The 27946-nt window shown below is 30.9% G+C and overlaps 2 protein-coding genes across 2 annotated transcripts in view; one reads left to right on the top strand and one right to left on the bottom strand.

The window, feature by feature from the left end:
• The window catches only part of LOC132941017 (protein tipE), a 64170-nt gene that overhangs the window by 18646 nt on the left and 17578 nt on the right, over window positions 1-27946 (bottom strand). The window lies entirely within an intron of this gene.
• LOC132942092 (tigger transposable element-derived protein 4-like) lies at window positions 5060-6305 on the top strand. Its single transcript, XM_061010396.1, has one exon. It carries the CDS (start codon window positions 5400-5402, stop codon window positions 6303-6305), a length of 906 nt encoding a protein of 301 aa, XP_060866379.1. The 5' UTR covers window positions 5060-5399.

The raw sequence follows: 27946 nt of genomic DNA, 5'->3' as shown, positions 1-27946 counted from the left end.
ACCTTTATCAAAAAAAAAAAATATCTATAAGATTGTCAAATTAAATTTTTACGGACGTTAGAAGTTTATATTTTCACAATATTGGATATTCACTCAATTTCACATGTAGCGGTTTTGTTATTTTATTGTTATTCAAAAACAAATAACTGTTGATACATGAAAAAAGGATTTAAAGTTCGAATTTTGACAAAATGTATCAAATTTAAAATTTAATAATTATTTTGTAGTTAAAAATTTATAAAAAGTTCAAATTTTATAGCTAAGGATTGAAAATATAAAACAAGGTTCCACGTAAATAGGTTATATATAAATTACTTTATTCACAATAATATCATCAAATATATTAGTAATACCATAGGCTGACTGACCGTTTTCGCTCAGAATCGTTTTTCTTATACAATGATATTATATCATTAAATTCAAATTTAACATCATACATTACAGTGACCCACTTGTAACTTACTGTACAGCAGAGCGACATACACTTACCCACCTTTTTTTTCTACATTTTAAAACACAGCGTAAACTAAATTAAAAGGTTACAAGTGCTACTATTTCGTTCCCGTCTCTATTCTAAATGAGATTATTGGTAAGTAGGTAGGTAGTTATAAATTAGTACTTAAAATATTAAAAATTGTCATCCTTCCTAATTTCCAAATACCGCCGGTACTCCAAGTCTCAAGAAAAATTTTCGAATCCCTTATGTTATACTCTTATAAATCGATATCATAATTACACACCAATGACCATCTCGAATTAGCGTCGATAGTTTGATTATTATAATATTATATTATTACAATATGTGCTAGACAATATATAGTATAATTACACGTTGTTAGTTTCAATGTTTTTCCATTATCTCCACCACCTATCGTTCGGAAACTGATGGTAGTAAAAGTATAAATGCTGTAATTGTATATTATGGTCACATTTTTGCGTGTGTATATAATATATAATATTTAATATTAATTTACCAAGAGGGCGTGATAAATGCAAATTAGTTACCGAATTAATTATCACCACGACGGTAGTGACTCGTCGTTGTGATTCGAATAACAATAAGCGATAAGACCGTCTCCGCCACTGCATCACACACGATCGTATAGTATTACAAGTACTAAGATTTAAATTTTAAAATATTATTTTACGTTTTGTCATGATATATATATGTATACACCATAATATATATATAATATATGTACATACCACAAGAGAAATATAGAAGCCCTGCGAGAGATAAGAGGATGAAAACAAGGAGATGCCCATGGCAGTTTGTGTATTGGATAGCTGCAGGCGGAGCTTTTGGGGTTAAATGCTGAGGGGCGAGAGAGGGATGGAGAGATAATGTTGTGAGGCCACGGACCCTGTTGTTTCGTGACAAAATAATATAAAACATTATGAAGAAACATCAATAAAATGGTTCGAAAACAAATGGTCATATATGGGCGTGGTTTTTCGAGACTGCCGTCAAGTCGTATTATTCGCGCTGCTGTCGGCTTGTTATATTATTATTGTGATTGTGTACGCTATATTGTGTGTGTGTTCGCTTTGTATTTTATAGTAATGTTGTATTTCCTTCACCGGTGGCACCCTGCACTGCATCATTACCCGACTTCCTGTAGTCCAACACGTATCGCCCGACACGAATAATATTAATATTACATATTATATTATATCCGAAATGGCGATGGAATCGATCGAGTGTACGATAAAATAATAATAATAAAACAAACTCACGCGTAATGGTGTCTCGGTGGGCTGAGGAAGAAGAAAAAAATACGTTGTAATATTTATTTATATTCTTTACTCTATATGATTTACGACGACGGTAAACAATAAGTATAACTACCTATAGAAAAAATAATAATAACGCCGAACGATGATATATTATTATGCCGCAGTGGCAATACATTGGCGACTCTTTTAATATAGTAACAAGTAACAACCCTCATTATCTCGAAAAGTATTATACAACGTTTTTGTAAATATTATTTTTTTACAAAATTTGAAGACATTAAAAAAACAACATTTTTTAACATTTATTTCTCAATTATTTTTTATATTTATTATAAATGTTTTTGAATAAAAGCATATATTTTTTACTTCGCATTCTGATTCGTGAATTTCGATAAGTTTCGTAAAAATCGAATTTCGGCAATAGTAGTTAATTACCTATTTACATGTGTATAATGATAGGTATGTATTTTTTTTTTTTTTTTTTTTTATTTATTTGAAGAAATCTACAATCTATACATGCTTTTTGTATAATAAGTAGGTTTGATATATGAAAGGTAAAATATGGTATGAGTGGTTAGATTAGGGAAGATACCCAGTGGTAACACCCTGTGGAGGTATGTATTTAAAGTTTTGATGAGCCAGTAATGGAAAAAACATTTTACAAAATACCCTTGTGTCTTTCCACTTGACTTATAAGTACTTTAAATACTTAAAACTAATTAATGACTTGTTAGAAATGCTTTCAAAGTTTTCGGACAATGACCCAGCTTAGGAACATGAAATAAAAAATGTATGCCGATTTCTGGTTGAAAAATGTGAAAAATTGAAAACGATAGAAATAATTTTGTTTTTTTGTTAAACAAAATCATGTAAAAATGTCAGTATACTTTTCGAGATAATGAGTGTGTTTACTATTAAAATAATCATCCGGTGTACTATAATATTGAAAACTAATAGAATTATTATACCTATTCAACCGATTACGGTGGTTTTATTTCAATATATTTTCCTCGTCGCGGTCTACGTTTGTTAGTTTTTTGCTTTTTACTGACGCTGCTGTCGTCACCTCTGACAGCCAACGCGGTTTCGTGTGAGACCAATATTCTATTGTACACTCGTCGTTATTATTAAAAAAAAAAAAAAACTACAAGTCGTTATAATTAATTGAACTTGCCGTGACGACGAAATGCGCGTCGGATATTCTACGCCTAATAACAAGAATAATAATGGTTTACGCTATATCGCCTATATGTCTATATTATTGTTGTTATAATAATATAATATTAATATTATTGTTGTATTCGTGGCGCAGTAGGTTATTGCTTATAATGTGTATACATCGCCAAATGACGAATAAAATGGGCCGCGAATGGAAATTATCGAGCGTAGGGTTCACAATAGTGTGTCATCGTCGAATCATTTGATATTATGGTTATGATTACATCGATCGTAGGTACATCGTAACACGGCCAAAAAGGTAAGCTCGACATTGTTTCGTTATTTTGGACACAATAAAATCCAGTACTGATATATATTTTTTAATCAAATCACACGAACATTCAACGTATTAAAAATTTCACGAGACAAATAAATGTGAATACATTTTTTGTTTGAGCATGTACTGTTTTAATATACCTAAATTTCAGATTATTACTGTTCATATTTACCCATAAACTATAATAATATTAATATTTGAGTAGTAAAAATGTGCATCATATGTTTACAAATTTGTAATAAGTAGGATATTATAATATTATGTTTACTCTACAGTTTTCATTCGAATAAGTATTTTTGGCAGAGTTTTAAAATTTGTATACACCCTATCTGAACAATAAGTCCATTGTTTAAAGTAGGACAAGCGTGTAAACTCTTAAGTAAACCGAATAAATTATTATTATTATAACTAATGTAGGTATCAAAGGATTAAGTTTTATCATTGAAACTAAACCCATTGAGTGGTATTGGGGCCAGTCAGGTGTAAAAACAGATAATATAATACAAATTCGTGGACGAGCCGAATTATTCGATTTCAATAAACTGAAAGAAAAAAATCAAATTGAATAATATAATAAATATACAATACAAGATGAGCAACGTGGCCAACAAAAACAGCTTCACGAGCCAAAAAAAAAAAAGGGTAAGCTTATATAATAACGATATTATTATCAAATCACTATTACACACGAGTATAATATATTATATTAAACAGGCATGTATTAATAGAAATAAATCGTGGGTAAGGGGGTATTAAATACGAATCAGAACCAATTTATAAATTAAAAATTATAATATTTAAGAACATTATATTCTTATAAAATGTCGGGAGGATTTCAACCACTGAACACCACTGTTTTCGTGGCTGTAGATATACTAATTTCTATATAGATATATATGTAGGTACTTTTAATTAAGTGATAACTTATAGGTAATTTTAGGAATACATTATACACCATATACAGATAATACTTAATACCGTAAATTATATATGAATTTAAAAAGGTAAAAAAATATGGGGGGGCTTTTTTTAATACAAACATAATAATATTATGTTATTTGATACTATTACAGTATAGTAGGTACCTATCTTATCATAATATTATTGTTGTACATTTATTAAAAAAAGATATGGATAACATTAATTTTTTTAGATCAGGGAAACATCCACTTCTTTGTAATTTGAATTTATTAAATTATGTTTTTGAGGTGCATATTATTATATTTAATATTTACGTCTTTTGATGCATTATACTTTTATATTCTTTACAGTTCACACCATAATAATATAAATTTATAACTTTTAAGTTTATAGTTATTAATCTATATTGTGTTGATTCCAGACAAAGAATGCATTTCCGGTACCCGAGTGTGAGGACAAAACAAAGAAACTATAGAATTTACAACGATTGCGCATGTCTTGAACACAGCTATTGTAAATGCAAGTATAATATTATGGAAACCTTTCCATGATTTATTTAAATCGCAATCGCTCCCTGAAAATACTTTTTTTTCGCATTAATTCAGAATAACCTTCTCATGTTTACAATCATAATGTCATTTTATATCATGTCTGGGTAGTTGTGTATATGTAGGACGTAGGTAAGCACTGACGTTATTGTGACCTTTGTATGTTTAAAAGTCGAATACCCTTGCGCACATCCGGTAAACTATGAAATAATAAAAATGTTATCGATTCTTTTCCTTCAAACTATATCGTAATATATTATTATCCAAAACATTACTATATAAACGTGACGATTTCCTATTTGGTTCCTCGATTGGTCTCTGTCAATCATTGATATATATATATACAGTAAAACTCGCTTAAGACGCTCTCGCTTAAGACGCTTTCCCGCATAAGACGCTGTTTTTAGTCGGTCCCTAGACATTTCCTATACTAGTCAATGTAAAAATCACCTGTTAAGACGCTCAGTTTTTCTCTGTCTAATCGGGTAAAACGCTCTTTTTTTCAGCAGATTACGATAAATTTTAGTAGTTTTGTGAAAATAAAAATAGAATTTTTAGTATTATACGTGTTCTTATCGTTTTATTTTATCGCTATACCTATTTTATCATTACTTATTATAACAGTTTTACTGTATTTCATCGTCTTATGAGATTTAGTAAGTGCTGTTCGTTCGCATGTGTATAACCGTAATTTCGTTATGGCTAGTGGTATAAAACGTAAAGCGCTAACGATTTCGGACAAACTCAACATTTTGAAAAAGTACGATGAAGGATTGGCTGAGAAAAAAAAACAAAAAGATATTGCTAATGAACTGGGGATACCTCCTTCCACTTTAAGAACTTTATTGAAAAACAGACATGAAATAGAACAAAGCAGCTTGTTAGGTGGCAGCAAACGACAAAAATTAAAACACGGGAAGTATGAAGAGTTGGAAAATATTTTATTGGAGTGGTTTCAACAAGCTCGTAGTTTAAATTATCCAATAAATGGAGGTATAATCACGGAAAAGGCGATGGAGATTGCCGCACGTCTCAACTTAACCGAATTTAGTGGATCGACTGGTTGGCTGGATAGATTTCGGAGTAGGCATAGCATTGTGTACCGGCAAATATCAGGTGAGGCTGAATCTGTTAATAATGATGATATAGCTTCATGGAAAAATAACGTGTTGCCTTCATTACTGCGTGACTATGCTCCTGACGATGTATACAACGCTGATGAATTCGGATTGTTTTTTAAGCTTATGCCAGATAAGTCTTTTGTTTTTAAAAATGAGACATGCCATGGTGGAAAGTTGAGCAAGGAACGTCTCACGGTTTTAGTATGTACAAATTCTACCGGAACCCATAAATTGAAGTTGGTCGTCATTGGAAAAAGTAGGTCTCCTCGCTGTTTCAAAAATGTTCGTACGTTTCCATGTGAATACCTTGCTCAAAGTCGTGCTTGGATGACAGGAATACTATTCATAAACTGGATTCAACAGCTAGATGCATTTTTCGGTAATAATAAAAAAATAAACTCGATATTTCAACCACATCATTTTGTTTCATTCCCGCATAAGACGCTTTCCCGCATAAGACGTTTTAGAGAGCTGGTCCCTTAAAGAGCGTCTTAAGCGAGTTTTACTGTATATATATATATGGACAAAAGTGATTCCATGTTCTATAACTGTGATTGGGTTTTTTAAGAAATGATCATAAATATCAATTTTCTTTATATTATTCTCACGTAATTATATAATGTTATGACATCAATGATTTATGGTATATTACTGTCATATAATATTTACAAAAAATAGTTGAATAAAACACTGGGAAATTCAAGAGTTCTTCGCGCAAGGCTTTTTTCGAGTTTTCAAAGTTAACTCATTTCAGCACAACACAGCAGGTGATTGTTATCAATCAATGTTCAATCTTCAATATACATTATAATAATAATATAATGGATTTTTCTGTTAAAGGAAAAAAAACACAACGCACTATTAAGGCAAACTAAAATATCAATTATATTATACGACGGAGCATACTATGGTAGTATATTTTATGTAAGTAATTACTAATTAGTATCAAAAAAATGTACTAATATTTCAAACAATATTTTGATAATAATAATATTTTCAAGTTTATCGTAGTTGTATTATTTATCGAATGCTACATAAGAATTTTCGAATCGTAGGGAAAAGAAACCTAAAAACGTTTACCCGTTGTTTAGCACTACAAGTTAAATATTAGATATAATATTATAATGAAATTTACAATCATTTTGAATTCAAAATTATTTATATGTTATATTATGTTATAATATTATATTTTCTAAATTGTAGCCAAAATATAAAACAGTTGCATACAACCACTATGCAGAGTGTTTCGCTGATCATGTTCCGTAATATATTTTTCTTTAATAATGTATTTTTATTAAATATCTACCTATGTTATTTTAGGAATTATCAAGTATACCTAATTAAACCTACATTTTCAAAACATAGATTCTTTGCCAAAAAAAAATTGGTTCTTATTTCAAAAAGTAGGTATGCCACTGGATACTCTGATGGATGGTCTCAAACGGTATACAAATATCTAAGTGTATAATATGTTTATCATATTAACGAAACTAAAAAATTCCAAAAATTAGAATTTGAATAAATGATTATTAAATGATAAGGGGGGGGGGGGTGAGCATGGTCTGTGAATCACTCTATATAAACTACGGAACTGCGATCTAAGTTATGATTTATGCCACACAAAATGACATAATATTATAGTGTATAACATACATACGTATATTTTAAATTGGAAACTGAAATATATAGGTAAATCGTTGAAATTAATTACATAAACTGTAATAATGTATAATTTTAGTTGCTTTTAAGTCTTAAGTTTTGATTGGGAAATTACTTTAATCCAAAACCAAACACCATCATTATATTTAAACCATTACCTATCTGATGATGGTAGGAATTTTTATTTTTACAATTAATATTTACCATCGCGATCATAACGTAAAAGTAAGAATACGCTCCCTTAATATTTGTCGATTCGTTAAAAAAAAATAGGTTTGTATTAATGAACGTTCTAAATAATGAACGTTGAACGCAATGTCGTTAGGAAAATATTTATAAAGTAATTATTATATTTTATGATAATTTTACGTCTTAGCATATAATTATTATTCGGAGCGGGTGCGTATATTACGCAGTTGAGTGATTTTTTAATAATAGGTAGGTAGTTATTATTTTAATTTTTAAGATTAATTTTCTAAACGTTTGACCGTGGAGAAGAATAAAACGTGAGCACGAAACGTGTATACTCTTGGGGGAGATTTGGATATTAATTTTAATATTACAATATTATTATTTATTAGGCATTATCGCAATTTAAAGTGCTAATATAATTTATAACGGCCGGTTGTTTTAAAAAAAAAAATTAAAGGTATCGATCAACAGCTGATGTATTCTCTCAGGTCAATAAATTTCATTATTAATACTAATTAAAAATATAATGTTTTAACTTATTATGTTTGGGGCATGTGTGATTATATTAATAAAATATATTAAAATAATAACTATGGAAGTTAAACAGAACAGATCCCGATGGATCTCTATCATTATATTATCATCCCTCCCACCATAGTTATGCCACTATACTGCAGGTACATATACAGGTACATACAGGTACATATACATATAAGAAATTATTACTCCTCCGAAAATTTATAAGATATAGAAATCGTCATAGGAATGTTATCACTTGGTATCACAAAACCCATACCTATATTTAGTTGTTTAACTGGGAGAAAAAAACAACCCGGGAAAATCATAATTTTAGAGGCCCTCAGTATACTAACGGCCCTTTTTATAATATATATATATATATATATTTTGTAAACACAATTTAGCTTTTAAATTTTTAAATATTTTAATTAATTGATATAAAACAAAATAAAATAACTATTGTAAATTTGTTAGTTAGAGTATATCTCAAGTAATTGTTATGTATGTAATTTAAACTACAATCAGTTTGATTTTAATAAGAAAGTTTATCATTTAATAAATCACTTTTAGTTTTTAACATATTATTAATAATATTATCATTATCAATACTAAATAAAACATTTTTTTCGACTGCCATCATTATGAATGCGTCTAATTTTTCTTCACCCATTGAATTTCTCAGACGAGTTTTAATTATTTTTAATATAGAGAAAATGATCTTTCGCATGGTACCTATATTAATAGTTTTAATAGAAATTCAGTTAGATCTTTAAAATAAAATACATACAAATTATTGGAACATTATAACTGTATACTTAATTGAGTACATGGTAATGTCGATAAGTATTGATAAACCACGGTCAAGCAATTATATGCATTACTATATTTATTTAAAAGAACATCTGGGTTTTTATGTTTAATATGTTTATTAGATTTAGATAATATTTTAATTTATAATTTCACAGTAATAATATTAATAAATATATATTTCATACGAGCAGCGGTCCACCGGGAAATTTCCCGGTATCCCGGTCGTCCAGTCCAGTCCGCCACTGCTACGGTCATACACGACGTTCATCATAGGATAAGTTAAGGGGCTACGGCTTTAATTTAAGGAGCAACATTTAAGCAATTTCTAATCTTCGTCTTAGCCGCCCGGGAACTATGGGTTAGTTGTAAAAATATATGATCATTAGTGTGAGTGAAATTCAATGCTGGTACCACTCTCGTATGCGCATGCACATGTTTATAACTCGATAACAATATAAAATTCACTACACGAATATTTTACGACAACTTCCTTATTGTTTTGATACAATTAAAAATAAGTTGACCTTGTCTGATTTTGATTTTGAACAAATATTTGAATTCAACACAAAAATGTCTGTAGTGATCGTATACAGTAAACGAAACACTTTTCGTTTTTCATATTAATTACGATTTGATGAAATGTATGTTTTCAAATACATCTCACAATAGTATAAGATTTATTTTTTAGAAAGTGTTCCGTACGATCTATAGACTATTTTTTGTCAAGATCAAATTTTTTTTTGAAAATCAATATAGGACAACGTAAATTGATTTTAATTTTGTCAAAACTTAATGTCTTTTGATTTAAAATTGATGACAGTAGCGAGGCCATCAAAATAACATTACAAGCAAACAGGCAATTTACACCTTTAATCGATGTGATAAATTTATATTTGCGTCATTCAAAACAAGTCTAAAAAAATATAATCATAATAATGTAATATGCTTCTACATTTCGAGCTCTAGCAACGATTTTATTCACACATTGTTGTCGTCATCAAGTGATCCGGTTTTTCTTCTGGTTTGATAATATGTTTTTATCGCGCCGGACTTTTTATGTTTTTAGTGTTATTTTATACAAAATTAGATTAAATATAATATACGCGTACTATATAGTTATATGGGTCCGGATGTCCCATGCGGAGTTGTATACCGGGTTATTTTTCGCTTCGATTACAGGATAACGACGATGTTTCCGTTTTTGAAAAAAATATGATAATAATATTATTTTGCCTTCACATTAAGGGGCGTATGTTATAACAACAATGCTATCATTTCCGTTTCTGTGTTTTTACCCGTAGGTACATACCTTACTGTAATACAATATATTTTGTGATCTACCCAACCACCTATCAAATTCAACCAATTGGTAAAATTCTATTCTGCAGAGTATATTACAACACTGCATCGGAGTACAATTTTTTTTATTTTAAATGATATGACAGAACAATAAAATAGAGTTTTGAAAATTTCACATTGTTTTTATTACAATTTAACATTTTTCAAGCAACCAGTTGTTTTGTACTGGCGATAAAATTTTTTCAAAATGTTGACCATTTTTAATAATTTTTTTCAATTGCTGTTACTTTTCTAAAAAAAATGTTTGGGTTATCATCAATTATATTATTAGTTATGCGTAATTATATAAAGTGCAGATTATTCATAAACAGTTTTAGTTAAAATAATATTGGAATAGGTATACCTACTTATTAGTTATTTGTGTGGGATATATTATAATACCATTGATTATAAATAGTATTTATAATCAATGATAATACTTATACTTAATGCATACATGCATAATATTATATTTTAAAAATAAATTACATAATTTTTTTGTACTTTATTAAATTATATAGATTTAATAGATTACAAAATATAAAAATCGTATTGAAAGATGATTAAAAAAAAATATATTATTTATAGCTTTAGTAAATTAAAATTATTCCAATTAAAATATTGAGGATATTATTGAGTTTAACGGTGTAATGTGTAGTATTATGTACCAGTATTTGAAATAAATATGATTTGAATATGTTGATCATGGCGATCTATATATTTTATAAGTATAATATTATGTTTTCCTAAATGTATATAATGCCGGTTATACTATACCTATACAATGAGTAACAGAAAGACCTGACAAATTAATTAACTTTTGCTATAGCAAATATTTAAAAAAAATTTTTACGTATAATTTATGAGCGCTTGCGTTTATAGTATGCGTTAACTACAGTATAAAATTGTTTATTTCTTATTAATGCATAAAATAAAAAATTTTAAATTGTCTTAAATTTTTTTTGGAAAAATTCAAAATAGCTAATTTGTAAATCTAATTTTTAGAATAATGTCCAGGATAACAACGTTAGTTTAAGTCTAGTACCTATAGTACATTTCTTAAAAATGTTTAAAGTATCAATATTTTTTCGGAGTAAAATAATTCAATCATACATTTTTTCAAAATATTTTTTTAGGAATTTTTAAAGTAATCCGAATCTTAAATTATTTATTATCTATATTATTTTCATAATTTTTTTTTCATACGTTTAAGTAGTATACATTTTTCATTTTTATTTGACATGTCATTCTGTTACACTCCATATACAGTCAGCATACCAAAGATGATAATATGATACAATTATTATGTAAATCATATTTTTTATTATTCGTACAAAATTGCAAGACTCTGATAATTTTTTTCCTTTAAATAAAAAAACATAATGTTATCATAATATTAAAGCTGTTGTGGGACTGTGTTGTGGCTTAAACACACATTCTATCTACAGCATCGAGATACAATCGGGGAGGGGTCGGTTAGGTTCAAGAGTCGAGGACCTTGAAAAATATAACATAAATTTACATATATATATAATTATTATATATTATATATATGTAATTCTGGTAGAACAATCTTTAACTATTATTAATTTCATATTTTGAAATACTTTTTAAAACTGACGATGTATATTGTATAAAATAAATCTAAAATGTCAATTCGTTCAATATTTAATATGTATTTACATACATTAAAAATTTGATAAAAATACTTTTCTTTACAGTATGAAGTTTAAAATAAAATGTAAATATAAAACAGAAAGATAACATAAGTTTCACCATTTAAACGAGTTAAAAAATTAAGGGCGGTGTAAAATGTATTACCTATCATGCACCTAGGTGTACCTATACCTAGGTATATGAATATAACCAGGGACCTTAAATTTTCGAATATAATTCAATACTTTTAACAACACTCTTATTTTAACAGGATTATTTATAATATTTTTATCGTAACATCGAATCAATTATGTTGACTCAATATATAATTGATTAAATAATAATAATCAAAAAAAGAACTATCCTCATCATATCAATATTATGTTCACGTATCCGTCGTATGAATGTATTACTGTTATAACATATTATACTATCAAAACCTTTAAAAGTTTCCGTTTGTCCTCGACAAAATTTTATTTAAAAAATAATCTTTTAGCCGAGACTCGTTGAAATATTAAACTGTAGGTAACGGACCGTGTATTGCACTAGCAATACGATGTAATAAAAACGCGCGTATTTGAACTTTGGCCACTTTGAACGGTAGTTGACAGGTCACCGAAAACTACCACGCCTATGCGATATTTATCATTGGATTTTCCCTCTTGTGTACGTACATACTGGCTCGGGTTGTATAATAATAATTTATACGTTTGTATATATAAAAAGCTAGTAAGGTCTCGAGTTCACGGGAGGTCGTGTTTTTGTATTACTTTGTTTTTTGAAGCTTTTTTTCCCCACTCGGTTTTCGACGATAATTTCGAACAAATACTAAATAGCTATCATTTTTTTATTGTTGTGTTCTATGTGGAGATATAAAAATTATATGTTTTTCTCTTATTTCATCAAACATAAATAATAAATTAATAATCAACACAATATGTATACTGTTATGATTTAAAAATTACGTTTATCTACATAATAATAGTAGGTACCTATAAGTCTTATTTTGTGCACAATATCGATTAAAACGTTCGAATTAATCGTTTTATGCAGTTACAATAAAATGTAAATATAACAAAAATTTGAACGGAATATTTAGTAGAAAAATCAAATACAACGCATACCCTAAGTTCCCAACCAAAATAAAATTACTCGAAAAAAATTATCGTATATACAGCGTTTTTTGAACCACGGTCATTGTTTGAAAATCGAAATTCGATACCGTAGTGGTGTAGTCTTAATGAATAATAAAATAAGGTTATGTGTTAACCGCAGTGACCGCATATTTTTATGTAGAAATAGTTTTGTTTTTTTAAATCAACCAATGTTGCCGGTAAAAACACGTCCTGCAGTCAGTGTTGGTCTTAAAAACTTAGGTTAACCTATAGTTAAAATCTGTGAAGATTATTTAAATTGTTTTAAATCCATAGATTGCAATACATATAAACATTCATTAAATTTATGGTTACCTACTTGTAGGTTATGAATAAATAAAACATATAGTTAAACAGAATTAATTATAGACAATAATATTGCGACGTCACTAATTTGTTTCGTACCAAGTAAATTTGTTTAATTTAACGTCTACAATACATATTTGTAACAATTTGTCCATACTAATTTATTACTATCGACAGATTTAATGAATGATTATTTGTTGAAATGTATTAACTTTTTATAATATATAATATAATAGCATATAATCTGTATACATTATTATTATATATTCATCAAAGTTTTTTTTGCACTAAACTATATAGCCTGCAGTGCAGCTAAATAGCGATGATAAGCACGACATAAAATATAGAATTTTCCTGCAGACATCTTTATTATTATTACAATTTTTTTCATAACAAAACCGCTGTCGTCGACGATAGGGAATATATATATAGGTTGATTTTTTTTTTTAAACTAGAACTCATTATTTTTAAAAGCACTTACATTTTTGAAAATATTTTCTTACAACATTTGAGGTCAATACAAAACTACATAAAAAATAGTTTAAGTACATAGTATAATTATTCTTTTTTTGAGTGACAACATAATATTATATTCATTTTAGTTTAATATAGGTACAAAAACAAAATATTTTTTTCATGAATTTTAATACACTGTAATCAAGTATCAAACACGTATACCTAGTACGTATTAAAAGTCTTAATGAGTTGAGTTGGAGTGGAGTGACACAGGGCCAGAGGGGCAACCCGCAAAATGTTGGTCTCCTACAGTGTTTGATCTAAACTTTAAATACTTATGAATAATAACTATATGAACTACACGTTCAACATTCTGCTTTGTAACAGATCATTAAGAATATGTTGTCAAGTTGGAAACCTAAAAAATTATGCATAATTTTCAAAAATGTTATGTATTACCTACCTACGTAATATTCAGCTCGTTTCTGCCGATTAGGTACCTATTATAGGTGCGCAATTTTTTATTTTATTCAGTCATAATTTAATCAATCATAGTATAATTATATGTATGAATTGTAATAATTATACCTATAAAATATTGTACCTACGTACTATAATGCATTTACGAATTTGTATAATATTATATACCCATACTTGTATAATATTATGGCACGTGCTCTCTAAAGGGGTGAAAGGCGAATGCACGGAGGGCAATTTGCGTTTTTTTTCATATTACGTATGACCAATCTATAGGTATCATCATATATAATACGCACACATGTTTTATGCATAGGTAGACGACTATTGTAAACGTATAGTATAATATTAAATGCCAACTATATTATAATATAAACGTGAACAACTAGCCATTAAAATGTAATGATATAGGGGTTATTGTTCACATGATACCTATATATAGGTATAGGCGCTGCATATTATTATCACGTGTCTCGTGCGGGGAGCGGATCATACCAACCGTGCTAATTTGATTGATATCGCACACGACAACGTAAACAGTGATAATTGCCACTCGATAACATAATATTAATTAATGAATAGAATATTATAATATATAAGGGAGAAAAAATCGGTAGAGATTGGGGGTGGAGAACTCGTCCATAATATATATACGCATCTATAATAATGTAATTATAATTAGCGCATGGATTTTTAGGTACACTATTTATTTTCAAATGATGATTTTGTAATTCTAAATAAATATCATCACAAGAAATAAACCCTGAATAAAATAAAGCGTAAGTAGGTATACCTACGTAACTGTTCATTTTCACATATTTTCGCATATTTCGAAGTTTATGCATGTTCTTAAATATTTTATCAATATATGTACATATATTGATTCGTTAAATATTTAATTTTTAGATTCTGAGCGGAGTGAGGAAGCTATGGTGGTTTTACAATAGGATTTTTTTATAATTTTTATAAATTGTTATAGAGGCCGTCGCTTGTAGGTAATAAATAAGATCAAACATGAAACGATTTTAATATCGCCATATCGATTATACAATCTAGTAGGTAGTGTAATTTTAGTAGTGAGTAGAGACTATAGTTGTTCCTGTTTGTACGATAGTTTTTTTATTTACTACTTTTCATTGTTTTGTATAATTTCAATTTTAAAAATCAATATTCAATGAAAACTTTTTTGCTAAATATTTAATGTTTTTAATACATATTTTGGCAAAAATAACAACATAAATATTTACTTATTTTGACTTTTTTTATTACACAAAAATCCACACCCTATAATAATATATATTATATTATATTTTTATTATATTGTCGTTCGTGCGTTTCGAAAGTCGTCACAAAACGAAATATGAAATTGACCTATCGTCCCAATAGTGCTTTACCAAACTGACATAATAATATAATGTAAAGAGCATCAGCAAGATCTTTGACGTGATCATTTATGTATCCTTTATTATTATGCTACTGTCACTGTGAATATTATATTATAATAACGTATTGTCTCCATATTATAAACGAAGAACCACGTACCATAAACTCCAACATACCACATATTTTTTGTGTTCAGCAGCATCTACATTGTGCCGCGTAATTTTTAATATAATAGTTGAATTGACTATATCAAAATATTTAAAAGTAAGAATATATAATTTCTAAGGTTCTATCAATGAATGGTTCCCTCTTCGTGTGATTCATGTTTTTGTATACTTTTCAACATAATATTATAATACAAAGACTTTTGTAGGTTTCTGCTGATGTTTCAACGTGCGCTATGATCTTTTTAAAATAGAAATATTTTACATAGCAGGTACAACCACAGACTTCAAAATTGAAATACCAATTAAATCCTACGGGACGTTCTAGATAATAATCATAGAAACTTGTACACTTTTTGATATGCCAATTCACTACAATATTGAAACACACAACATAATATTATATATTCTTCTGTACCTATATATGCCAATTCGTTAAGTCAAACGTTTGTAAAATAGAGACGACAGTATGCAAGGGTGTAGCGGATCCTCTCAAGTCCATTACATTACGATGCAAGTACATTTTATACTCCCTTTGCTGATAGCCTGATACACATTTTAGTGAAGTGCGCTAAGTAGTTAAGTCATCATTACGACGTAAATATAAATCCTTTTCACCGGGACAGGCACTCATAAGCAGTAGTATTATTTTCAAACCTTAAACAGGGAGGAACGGTCCCGCGACTGCGATCCAGATGAAATTTTAGGTCCAGAATTTCGACAAACTCATCGCCATACTCTTCATTTTTTTTAAAGCGCAACGTGCCACACACACACGCGGTTCAAACAACGAAACAACAATCCGTTTGCATTTTTTAGATTGTGTGTGGGAATTTGTCGTGGGACACGATATCGTCAACATTCGAGAGGGCTTTCGCAATATAATATTATATATTATAATACTTAAACATGATATAATAATATTCGGAGTCGCTCCTCGTCTACATAATAATAATATGAGCTCGACCGAGTGCGAACAACTATGAAACGATTGATCCCGACCAGGTCGCGTTTAAATACGTATTAAAAAACGATTAAACGTCGTCTGATAAGCCCTGCAGAGTTTGAATTCCGTTAGTGCAATTCACTATGAGTTCGCCGTCTGCCCGCGAAGCATGTATACGACTGACGTCTGGAAAAATCAATAGCCACCGTTCAACTGCGGCGTGCGTTCAGCTCGCAATCCAAAATCGTATGAGCTGCGTTCCATATCGTAATATTATAGAGTTGAGTCTCGATGACTCGAATCGCGCAAGGGTAATAAAGATAAATTCGACTTATGTATTTTTCGAGTTATATACTTATATACCTCAAAGACATCTTAAAAATACTTCAAAAAGCTGCGAGAAAAAAATCGAGTTGTCGAGGTTCGAGTTATAAGGAATTGAGGATTTATCTTTATCTCTGCCCCCCACCCCCTCTCCCATACACTCTCACTCTGTTAACGATTCAGCTACCATACCGTTTCAATCTACTGTGCTCCGTTTTCGCATATTTTATCCGGTAAAATATTTATAAAATAATATAGATATTGTGTTTAATCGAAACCCACAGCCACCCTGTAAGCATGCTGCCGTGGGTCTGTGTACACAAACAATAATACGTGAGTACGAAACAAAAACTATTTGTTCATCGGGGCACGTGGTAATTATAAAAAATAACACCTGTCCTAACTAAAGTTCTAAACGATGGCTGCTATACGTTTAATGAATTCATATTATAACGTGTATCTCATATATCACTCTGGAAAAAAAATGTCGCTATTATAATATGCAAATTTGTTATTCGATGACCGATCGAATTATTCGAATTTGTATATTTGATCCGTACGAATGAGGTCGATTATATACGTGCCTATAAGTATATTATGTGAATATAATATACACCCTGTTAATGTCATTTTACATTTTTGTCATCGTATTTTATAATAATAATGAAAATATAGTTTAATGGTTTGCACAAGCGAGGTATTTCAAAAATGCAATTGTGTATATATTTAATGAGTTTTTGAGCAAACTAACTTCATAATATTAATTCTATATATTTTATTCGCTTGTAGAATTTACCTAACCGCTTACTAACAATAAATGCGGCATAGTCCCGAGTCACGGAAAAGAAACTTTTTCAAAGTTTACCAACAATATTATAATTTATACATAAATATAATATACTTATGCGTGCGTATGGTTGACAGTGTAGAATTAAATATAAATAATTTCAAATATTGTTCTCAGGCTTTACTTTATTTTCAGCGAGATTTGCGGAAATCAATGTCTAAATAAACTAGGCTGTTTTAATCGTAAAGTTTTGAAATCAAAATTGTATGCTGTTACAATCATTGTTGGATGTTCGTAAACGTGTACAATATACGTCATTTTATATAAATACGGTATAAACAAGTTGCAAGTAAGTAGCGAAAACATTATCGGATAATCTAATTTTGTTATGTATAAACAATTTAGATTATTAACTCCATAATTATTATTGTTGTCCAACATCTTAATTACATACTGTTATTGTATATTGTAAAAGTGTATAATTGCTAATATTTCAATCCCTATTTTTTTTAAATACTTTACTATTTATACCAAAACTCAGTAACTAAACAGTTATGCTAATGTGTACAAATAAGAGAGGGGGGGGGGGGGGTTTAAATTTCACGTAATCACTAAATAAATCACTATATTAACGAGAAACATGCGGTGTAGATTAGATTACAGGCAACGATGTTACAAACAATCTTGATTTTTGCAAGAACGATATCGCGCCGGAAAAACAAATCATTTTGTCACGGGCAAACTCGATGAGTTTACGATACATCATTCCCATAATTGTGTCCATTGTTAACGGATTCTCACAGTTGTTTCCATTCAATTCTCAACACACTTTCTCTCTCTTTTTCTCTCCTTATCTCATTATAAAATACGGTAGATCGTCAATCACGAAAAGTTTGAAAAAGAAAACAGGCGTAACGAGGATTCCGAACGCTGTTCCTACTGTCCACATCCTCGATAACCTCACGAGCTTCGAATCGGGAGGGCGATATTATATTATGTAGGTATTAGGATGGTGACGCGTTATATTTAGTAAGTCAACATAACCTCACCTGACGGTTTTGTGATCAATCTATTAAAAACCGCGTTGAAAAGTCCAACATCAACCGCTGTATCAGTATCACAAGGTACCTGGGATACGGTACAGGTGAAGGAGTTTTATAAAAGAGTCTTTGCGGCGAATGAAAAAATATTTATCGCGTGTCGAAAACAAGAAGTTCAAACGATTAACTCGATGACCGAAAGTTTACGGGGGCGTGCCTCATACGAAGCGAAATTCCAAATCTCGAGTGTGCTAAGAGATCGTCGCTGAACAGCAGACTTTAAACATTACCAGCTATTCTACACTCCATAATTCTTCGTTTTTAACAGCACGCATTGTGGAGTAATATGAATATATGACTATAGGCATAAAGATACATAAAATATGTCAATATCTCCGGTTTCATCGTAAATAATATTAGTCCCATTAATTATTTGTTTAATTGTCGACGATTACAAATTATAGGTACACAATTATTATTGATTTTCGTATTGACATCTGTACTGAAAATGTTTTTTTTAAACGAAAACAGCTTTAAAAAAATTACGACATCGATACCGACACACGCGGATTCGGCGAACGGTTGCTACCCCTCCCTCCCACTGGTCACGGGGTTTCGTTTTCACGGCCGAGACGTGTTTTAAAATGCCAAAGTTTTGATCGATAGCGAAGTACGCGGGTGGTGGGTCTGATATTTTGCGTGCGCCTTTTTTCCCCGGCCTGAGAGCTGTATGTGCAGTGTTGTACCTACACGAAAACGGCGGCGTTCTTGTATAATATTATTATTAGTATTGTTATTAAAGCCTTTTCATTCCGGCCGGCTCTTTTTCCACCGCGACTCTCTCGCAAAAAAATGTTGATGGATTAACTTAATCTAACTTGTCCCCAGCATCTCATTCGGTGATGACGACGACAACCTCAGCCCTTCGGTATCGTTACGAGGAGTATACATAATAATAATGAAAAAAGATACGCGGGTGTGTAGGTCATATTATGTCGTATCACATTCCCAGACGGGCGTAAATCACTGAGTCCTGCCGGAAACATAAAAAAGAAAACAACCTCCCCCCCGTCAGCCGTCACTCATGGCTGTAGGGGTTGGAGAAAAATTGATATCGTCGCCCGTCGAAACCACTATAATACCATTACCACCATATAATATATACCTATATAATAATATTTGTAGTACACGTATTTATATCCATATATCATATTATTTTGTTTTACTTGTTATATGTATTATATGTTTTCCTCCGTAACGACCGGAACTCGTCCGGTGTCGTTATGTACACGACGACGACGACGATAACGATGATAATGATGGTGTGTCGATGGAGCCTTCTTCCTCCTTGTTTTCGGCGCCCGGATATCGTTTTATCGTTTATAATAATATAGATTATGTTATCGCGACAAGGATATAATATATATCTGCAGTACACACATAATATACGGAGCACTTTAGAGCCCGAGACGTCAATTTAGATAATGGAATGGCCGACTGCAGTGTGTCTGCTACGTGTATATAATATTATGTGGTAATATATTATACACTAGCACGTGAGAAGGTCGACTGAATAATAAAACGTCACGGTGCGCAAAGGTTACGACGGCGGTCATTCGCCCGATTGTGTATAGGTATGTATACTTACTGCTGGCCTGCACCCTTCTACCCGGAGAAAACGTCAACGGTGTACTTTTCTCGACTCCCGTGCAGTATATACGCAATAGGTGTAACGAATGTTTTTCTACCGCACGAGTTTTCGTAGATTTAATAGGATTTCCGCGCATCGTCCGACCACAAATAATCTCCATATATATACACCAACGTGCAGTTGTATAGGTATAATAGTAATATAAACGCTGCGGAGTCACACTCGTCGCGAGTTCCTGTCAAACCATATGAAAACGGCTACCACCGCCCTCCTACTGCAGCAGGAGTGTAGGTATATACACGGCAGTGCAGGGGGCGCGGTAGTGGATCCGACCCCTTGTCGACAGCGGGGCTTAGGGTAAATCTAACCTCACGTAACGTTTTCGAAAAACTCAAGTGTGCGACTCGTAGAACATGCTCGAGAGGGAGCTGCAGATGTAGAAAATAAAAGGCGATGCGACAGCCGCCAGTCGCGTGTATACGATACGTTTCTCGTGAACGAGTTAAAAGCATTTGACATCGCCTCTGACAGTTAGAAGTGTGAGCGCCAACGCTAGCGCACACACTATCACTCGTGTCCACCCATACCCGCTCACCCACCCTCACACACACACCCACGAGCGAGACGTAAGGTATTTCTCAGAATATATACGTCAAACACACACTGCATGCGGACGTGTAAGTAAATAAATATTATATGTATACCAAGCTGGTATACTATTAATCTCAAACGTTATTTTCTTGTAATATCTTTTTATCTTTTCGTTAAGAACTAGTGTATAGATACTCACGGAAGTGGCAAAAAGCAATATCATTATAATGGGTATGATGTAGATGACTGAAAATCTAAATGGCTGCCATTGTTGTATCACCCTCATACTACAAAATATTAATATAATGATCAGAATTGGTTTCATTTCGAAAATACGATAAACAATCCGATATCATTGTCTGTGATTTGCTGGTGGTGTTTAATTTTCGAGTGAATCATGAGTATTTTTAAATATTCATATTTTACACATTTATTTTATTCGCTCCAAAATAAAACAACAACAGAGCATCTCCAACAAACTATGTACAACTACGTTGTGTAGCCTTTATGTTTGTTAATAGGTCACGCTTATATTTAATAATAAAGCTAAACTAGAACGGCTAAACGTACATTTTCTACATTACATGCACTTGTAATAAGGAGATAATACGTCATGTGGGTGAAACGTCCTATTCAACTTTTTGAAATTCAAAGAAAGTGTAATGATACATCATCAACTCAAATATTTGCAGATAGTATTCACGCATTAATTTCACCTGAATGTATTTATGTATTGTATGGTCTGTGATGTTTGTATACAACACTAACAACATGGAATATAATAAATATAGCAAAATAAGTACCTACAATAAAATACATAAAAAGAAGAAGAAGGTGGTAATAGTTTTACATAAAAACGTAGATCGATAAGATAATAAAAAAATGGTCGCCAAATCGATAGAAAAGATCCTTTATGATTAGAAACCAACACGACGGGTGTACATGCCAAAAGAATAGACTGCTGAAAAGCTGCGATAGAATAATTGAAAAATGTCCAAGTAATGATTTAGACGGAGAAGACGGACGGAAGTCGTGAGTGAGTCTTGGGGATAAAACAGTTGCTGCTGAAGTCTACTAGGAAACACGGATATTGGGCGTTATCCGGTTGCGTCACATTTTGACCTTTTATACCTTTCCTGTCAGTTTTGATCTCGTCCCTACTCCCTAGGTCTGGTAAATTATAAATAATATGAAGAAATTTGTACTGCGCCGGTGTAAACATATACTTAACCCGCGTGTCGTACAAATCTATTTAAACACAACTCAGAATTTAATACCTTTAAAACGCAGAGCAAACTATTTAAAAGACATGCATTTATTATAATAAAGGAAAAGTACAATAATTATATCTTCTTACAAATTCTTATATTTACTTCACTTAAAACCTATGAATTCTTAAATTTATCTACTTTTCAGTAGAATGCAAGCAGATCATAAAACGAGAGGGGCGACATTTAATTTACTGGCTTTGTGGCCCAATCGATAATCTCTTGAATCATCGTCTATCGCGGTAAAACACGATTGAGGATCTACCTATTTAGCATTACGATTGAGCATAGAATTTTATGCGCTGTTGTTACATTCATACCAAAATGTATAAATGATATAATATAAACTATTTTATTGGAAAGATGCAAAAAATTAGCACTACAAATCTGTACAAGTATGTACATCGACTGATGATCGAAAATAAGACAATATTTTGAGGTAGAGATAAGGTATTAGGACCATACAATTGTGTTATTGCTTAACTCATACCATATATTTGTATTATTGAAATTTATTATTATTTAAATTAATATTTTTTTTATAATGTAATTAAAAATTGTGGCAATTGGCCTTATCACAGAATTTGTTGTGCTCGACTGTGAAAGTCTTCTCCTCTCTATATATTATCCTTTGACACACCAACAAATTTTCCATATCATGTCATAAAAATAATGTTTTATGGTTGAGTCGTAGGTTGTTCCGATAGCTGACAATCACACGATGGACGCAGTCTCTCTGCACCGGATGAACTGCAACAGGCAATCATATCGGTTCGACGGTAGCAACAGTGACCATTTAGCCGCGGAATAACGCACCACGGTGCTAAGCCAACAATTTCTGATCGGTTGTTTGATTTTTTAAGTAATCGTGTGATGCCGCGTAGATGTCACCGAAACTAATTCACGTTGGAATATAAACCAATCTAGGAAAATGCTTCAATAGTTTATATCGGTACCTATATAATATTATTATTATACACATTTAATTTTACTTCAATATAATATGACGCGCTATTTTGTGCCCAGTGCGTGTCCGTATAAGTTCGCGTGCTCGCGTGCGTTTCAGTCCGATATAATGGAGGTACCTATCATGTATTGATGTGTATTGTGTACAGAGCGCACGTAGTGTATCAATTTACATAATAAGTAATTATATATTATACGCGTGTATATACGACGTGTACAAATCGAAAAAGGAATTATTTTCAACTCGCTGCGCACGCGTATTATACGTACTGCATATTATATCGCCGCGGTTTTCTCTAATTACCATAATAGTATATAAAATATAATGCGAGAACCTATGAGGGATATTATAATATTATATTATACGGGCGACTCTCAAAAATTTGTCCCTGAAAACTTTCGAGATTCGCGACTCGGCGACCGTTCTACGCGGACGTGGTGTAGGTAGGTATATATAACTTCCCGCCTATTATTATTTCACCACGGGCGTGACGAAAATGTGTGGGTAGAATATTCAAAAATTATAATAATAATAATACCAATTGCTTTTTTAGCGAACCGCTGCCATCGCGCATAATAAATTATACGAGTTATGAGTGTGACCCCGCGATAGCTGTGCTGCTATAACTCTGTCAGCGGAACATTGAGAGTAGGTAATGAAAAGTTTCTTTAAAAAGAATAATATATGAAAACGCAATACTCACTTAATAATTTATTCATCACGAGTGAAAACGAAGTAATCAATTTATACCTTCGCGTGTAACGGCATTGAATGTGTGTGCAACTTATTGTGTTATATTATATTATTATTATGAAAAAATATAACGACGTGGTTTATGTGTATTGTAGGCAGTTGTAGGCACTGGTAAGTGTGTATGATTTCAGTTAAAGTATATTACAATATTGACCCATGGTTGAAACGTTCCTTAACGAGGCGTGCACCTCGTGAATAAGTACGAACAATAATTATTGTATTATATATTATCGTATGGAGTGAAATAAGTTTAACGCGCAGTACTTTTGTTTCAAGTCAAAACTTATCCCGAATAGTATTCGGCAGAAAAGTTATAATTTGAAGAAATGTGCTCCGCCATTTCGTACACTTAACAAAAAAAGATCATCGTCGTTAAGATGGCTGAAAACCACGAAAACAAATAAATGTGTGATAACGCGTCATATATTTAATATAATATAAATGCTCTGACTATATATATATGGTCTCGCGAAACGTTCAAATGAAAGAGACGACACTGGTAAGTATTTTTTAAAATTGTGTAGATATGTTGTTGGTCATTGTGTGTTTTGTGTAAAACAATGCATTTCGACCGAGCTCTCGCAGAGCTGCGATTTTATAAAGCTCTTTGGTTGTACAAACTTCGATAATTTAATAATATGCATGTTTTTATTTTTGTTTTTTCACCACGTTATGCGCTGGGTGGATAATCATTTATTGTGGACTCGATTATCATCGCAGAAGAATGTACGAAAACACAAGACTCGCGCGAGATTCAAACAAAAACAACATTTTATCATCACAGTAAACAGACAAGTACAACTTGACAATACTTAAGTGGTAGCTTGTTAACGAATTATTTCAGACCGTGTCTCCCCATAAACGGTAACAAAAAAAAAAATGTTTTATTATAAATAACTATTTTATAAGAGCATAATATTATATTGTTTCAGTAGGTACTAAAAATAATACTTAAATTCATATTTATCAACATTGTTTTATGTGCCTGGTAAATAGTTTGATATACAGAAATTAATGAAATTACTATGGTACATATAATACATTTACGATCAATTTATTTTGGTAGAAATTCCGGTAACGATGATGGTCATTAAATTATAAGACTGACTATATGGTTTATTTATGACATTCAAATTAAAATACAAATAAATTGAAATGCAAAATAAATCGTTTTTAATTGTTTGTAAGATTGTCTCTATCGATTATTTAACAATGGGCCGCTCTATACTAACAATAGCCATCATTAAAATTATATCTTATTAAAAGTATTTGTGTTTATATATTATTATATAATGTAAACTAAAAATGATATAAAAAAAAATCCTTCTTCTCTAATATTTGTTGATACTATCAATGAGGAGTAGAGATTATATTTTTTAAGTTAGCGGTGGCTTTGTGAGTACAGTGAGTGACAAATTTCCTTCATAAATGCAACTACTTTAGTGATTACGCAAACACTGATTCTGATTGAATGTACTACTAGTGATAAATGACGTTCCGGACGTAGGAAGGATCGGGATTTATTTTAGCAAACTTTTTTTTTAATACCATTTAGCGAGTGTCATATTGCGATACGATCAGATTTTTTCACTGTAAATGGTTAAGGTCGTGATTTTTTTTTTTTAAATTTAAATGTATCATCTAAATAAATATAAATATATAATTTTACGAGTTGTTATGCAGAACGAATAAATAATCCATATTAATAATTTTTTAACACACATATTATAATAGACGAAAGTTCAATAAATTATTCATCAGATGTAATTTGTGCGTTTTTTGTAGAAAAACAATCTATTGGTTATTAATTATCATAGTAAATGACGAGTGAGTTTTCCTGACATTGTATAACACATATGCCAAATCCACAGTTCGTCTTTAAGTGTTATATTCTATTTAGACATTTAGTTTATGATAATACTATTCGGATTGTGTATTTCATTATGATTATTTTTCTGATAGTGATGCCTGTGGGAACTTGTGGCAGCGAAATGTCATAATGGTTTAGCTTAAATTTGACGTCTTGTTGTTCTTATAAAATGTAAATGGCGTTTACGTATAATTTGTAAACATTGTATCACGGCGTCTTGTATAGGCAAAATAGGTACATCGCAGTCATAATGTCATATCTGAAGTTTGACAATTTCGCTTAATAATATGCATTTCAATTAATAAATTAAAATAATATTATTATAATTACATGGCACTTTGAATAAAATTTTGGTTGCGTATACGGTACTTTTTCAGTTCAGAAATAAATTTGTTAAATTTGGTAAACGTCTATGACAACAACTGAATGCAATATTTTAGACTTGAGCACGGAAAATAAATAATGTTAGCGTCATAATATACCTGCAGATGACATGAAAAACCCTTATATATTAGTAGGCCCAAAACAAAAAGCAGTTCAGAGTTATGTTATATTACTTACTCCTATCGAGTATTCATAGAATTACGAATTTTCAAATTCGAAACGGTGAAATTCTAATAAAAAATTCATAGCTAAACGCCCACAAACGGTTCGACTTTTCCACGTTTGGCGGAAAAAACTAGGGCAACACAAATTATAGGCCGACTTGACGTTTGGAATTACGGGAAATATAAAACGATAGTAAACAGTTTTCCAGGACGAGCGCGATATTATATTGTATAATATATAATAAAAGAGCGTACATTGTTGTTGTAATCTGTAGCAAAGCGCACTGTGACTATAATATTATTATATTGCAATAATAATAAAACATATTGTGGTGTTATTATACGATGATAATATACGTGTTCTAGACTAGGTCATATATTATTATTATTATGTTTTCGCAACGGAATTATTGTTAACGCGCGTATCCGTCTTGTGTAATATAATACAAATGCATATTTGAACAGGGGCGGGTGCGCAACCGGACGTTTAAATATTTACTACGTTTTATGTAGCTGCGATCATTTGCGGTCCGATATAATTTAATAGGAAATTACCTACGCTTGTTGCTATTATATTATGTACAGTACGCTCGCCTCACTGCAACTAGACGCCCTATCGTCACGATGGGGTGGTTGCGACTCATGTATAATAATATTATTTTCTCATCCCGCAAAATTGCAAACACTTTATTTCTTGTCAGACGTGCGAATAACGTCCAAAGTATACAGTACCATCTATTATTTTATAGTTAGTGAAAGTTATTCGATTATACGAAAATCGTGTATCTAGTTACAATAGATACTTTAGACATTTGTTACTGGTTACAAGTTACAGTCGTAGACTTTGAAATAACATAGTTACATCTTAAGTCACGATTTTCTTGATTATTGATGTTAGATTTTTTGAGAAAATAATAACACTGTCATAAATTTGTTTGTATGAAAGGTTCGATGGTCCGTAAGAAAAATATATAATGTAAGTTATTAGGTAATAACAATTTTAGAAGAAGTATTGGCAAACTTAGTTCCTTCTTAGGTCCTCGATACCACGCAAAAAAAGGTAATTAAAATTCAAATTCAAAACCATTGAAATGTAATTAAAGTGATGGATAGAGGTTAAAAAATATTACGAAATTTCATAACTATTATAATGCACAATAATTAGAGCATTTTATATATCATATTAATAAAATAAACTGCACATGTCAAATAATATAAGGATTCTACTAACCATTCTATAGACAATTTTGTTCGTTCAGGTATTC

This window comes from Metopolophium dirhodum, chromosome 3 (genome assembly GCF_019925205.1).
Source record: "Metopolophium dirhodum isolate CAU chromosome 3, ASM1992520v1, whole genome shotgun sequence".
NCBI classification, from domain to species: domain Eukaryota; kingdom Metazoa; phylum Arthropoda; class Insecta; order Hemiptera; family Aphididae; genus Metopolophium; species Metopolophium dirhodum.
The sequence above is the reverse complement of the archived record's forward strand: the minus strand, read 5'-3'. Positions and strand labels throughout refer to the sequence as shown.

What these genes read in the sequence shown, in the direction of transcription:
- LOC132942092 (XM_061010396.1), top strand. Translation starts at nt 5,400, where the DNA reads ATGGCTAGTGGTATAAAACGTAAAGCGCTAACGATTTCGGACAAACTC.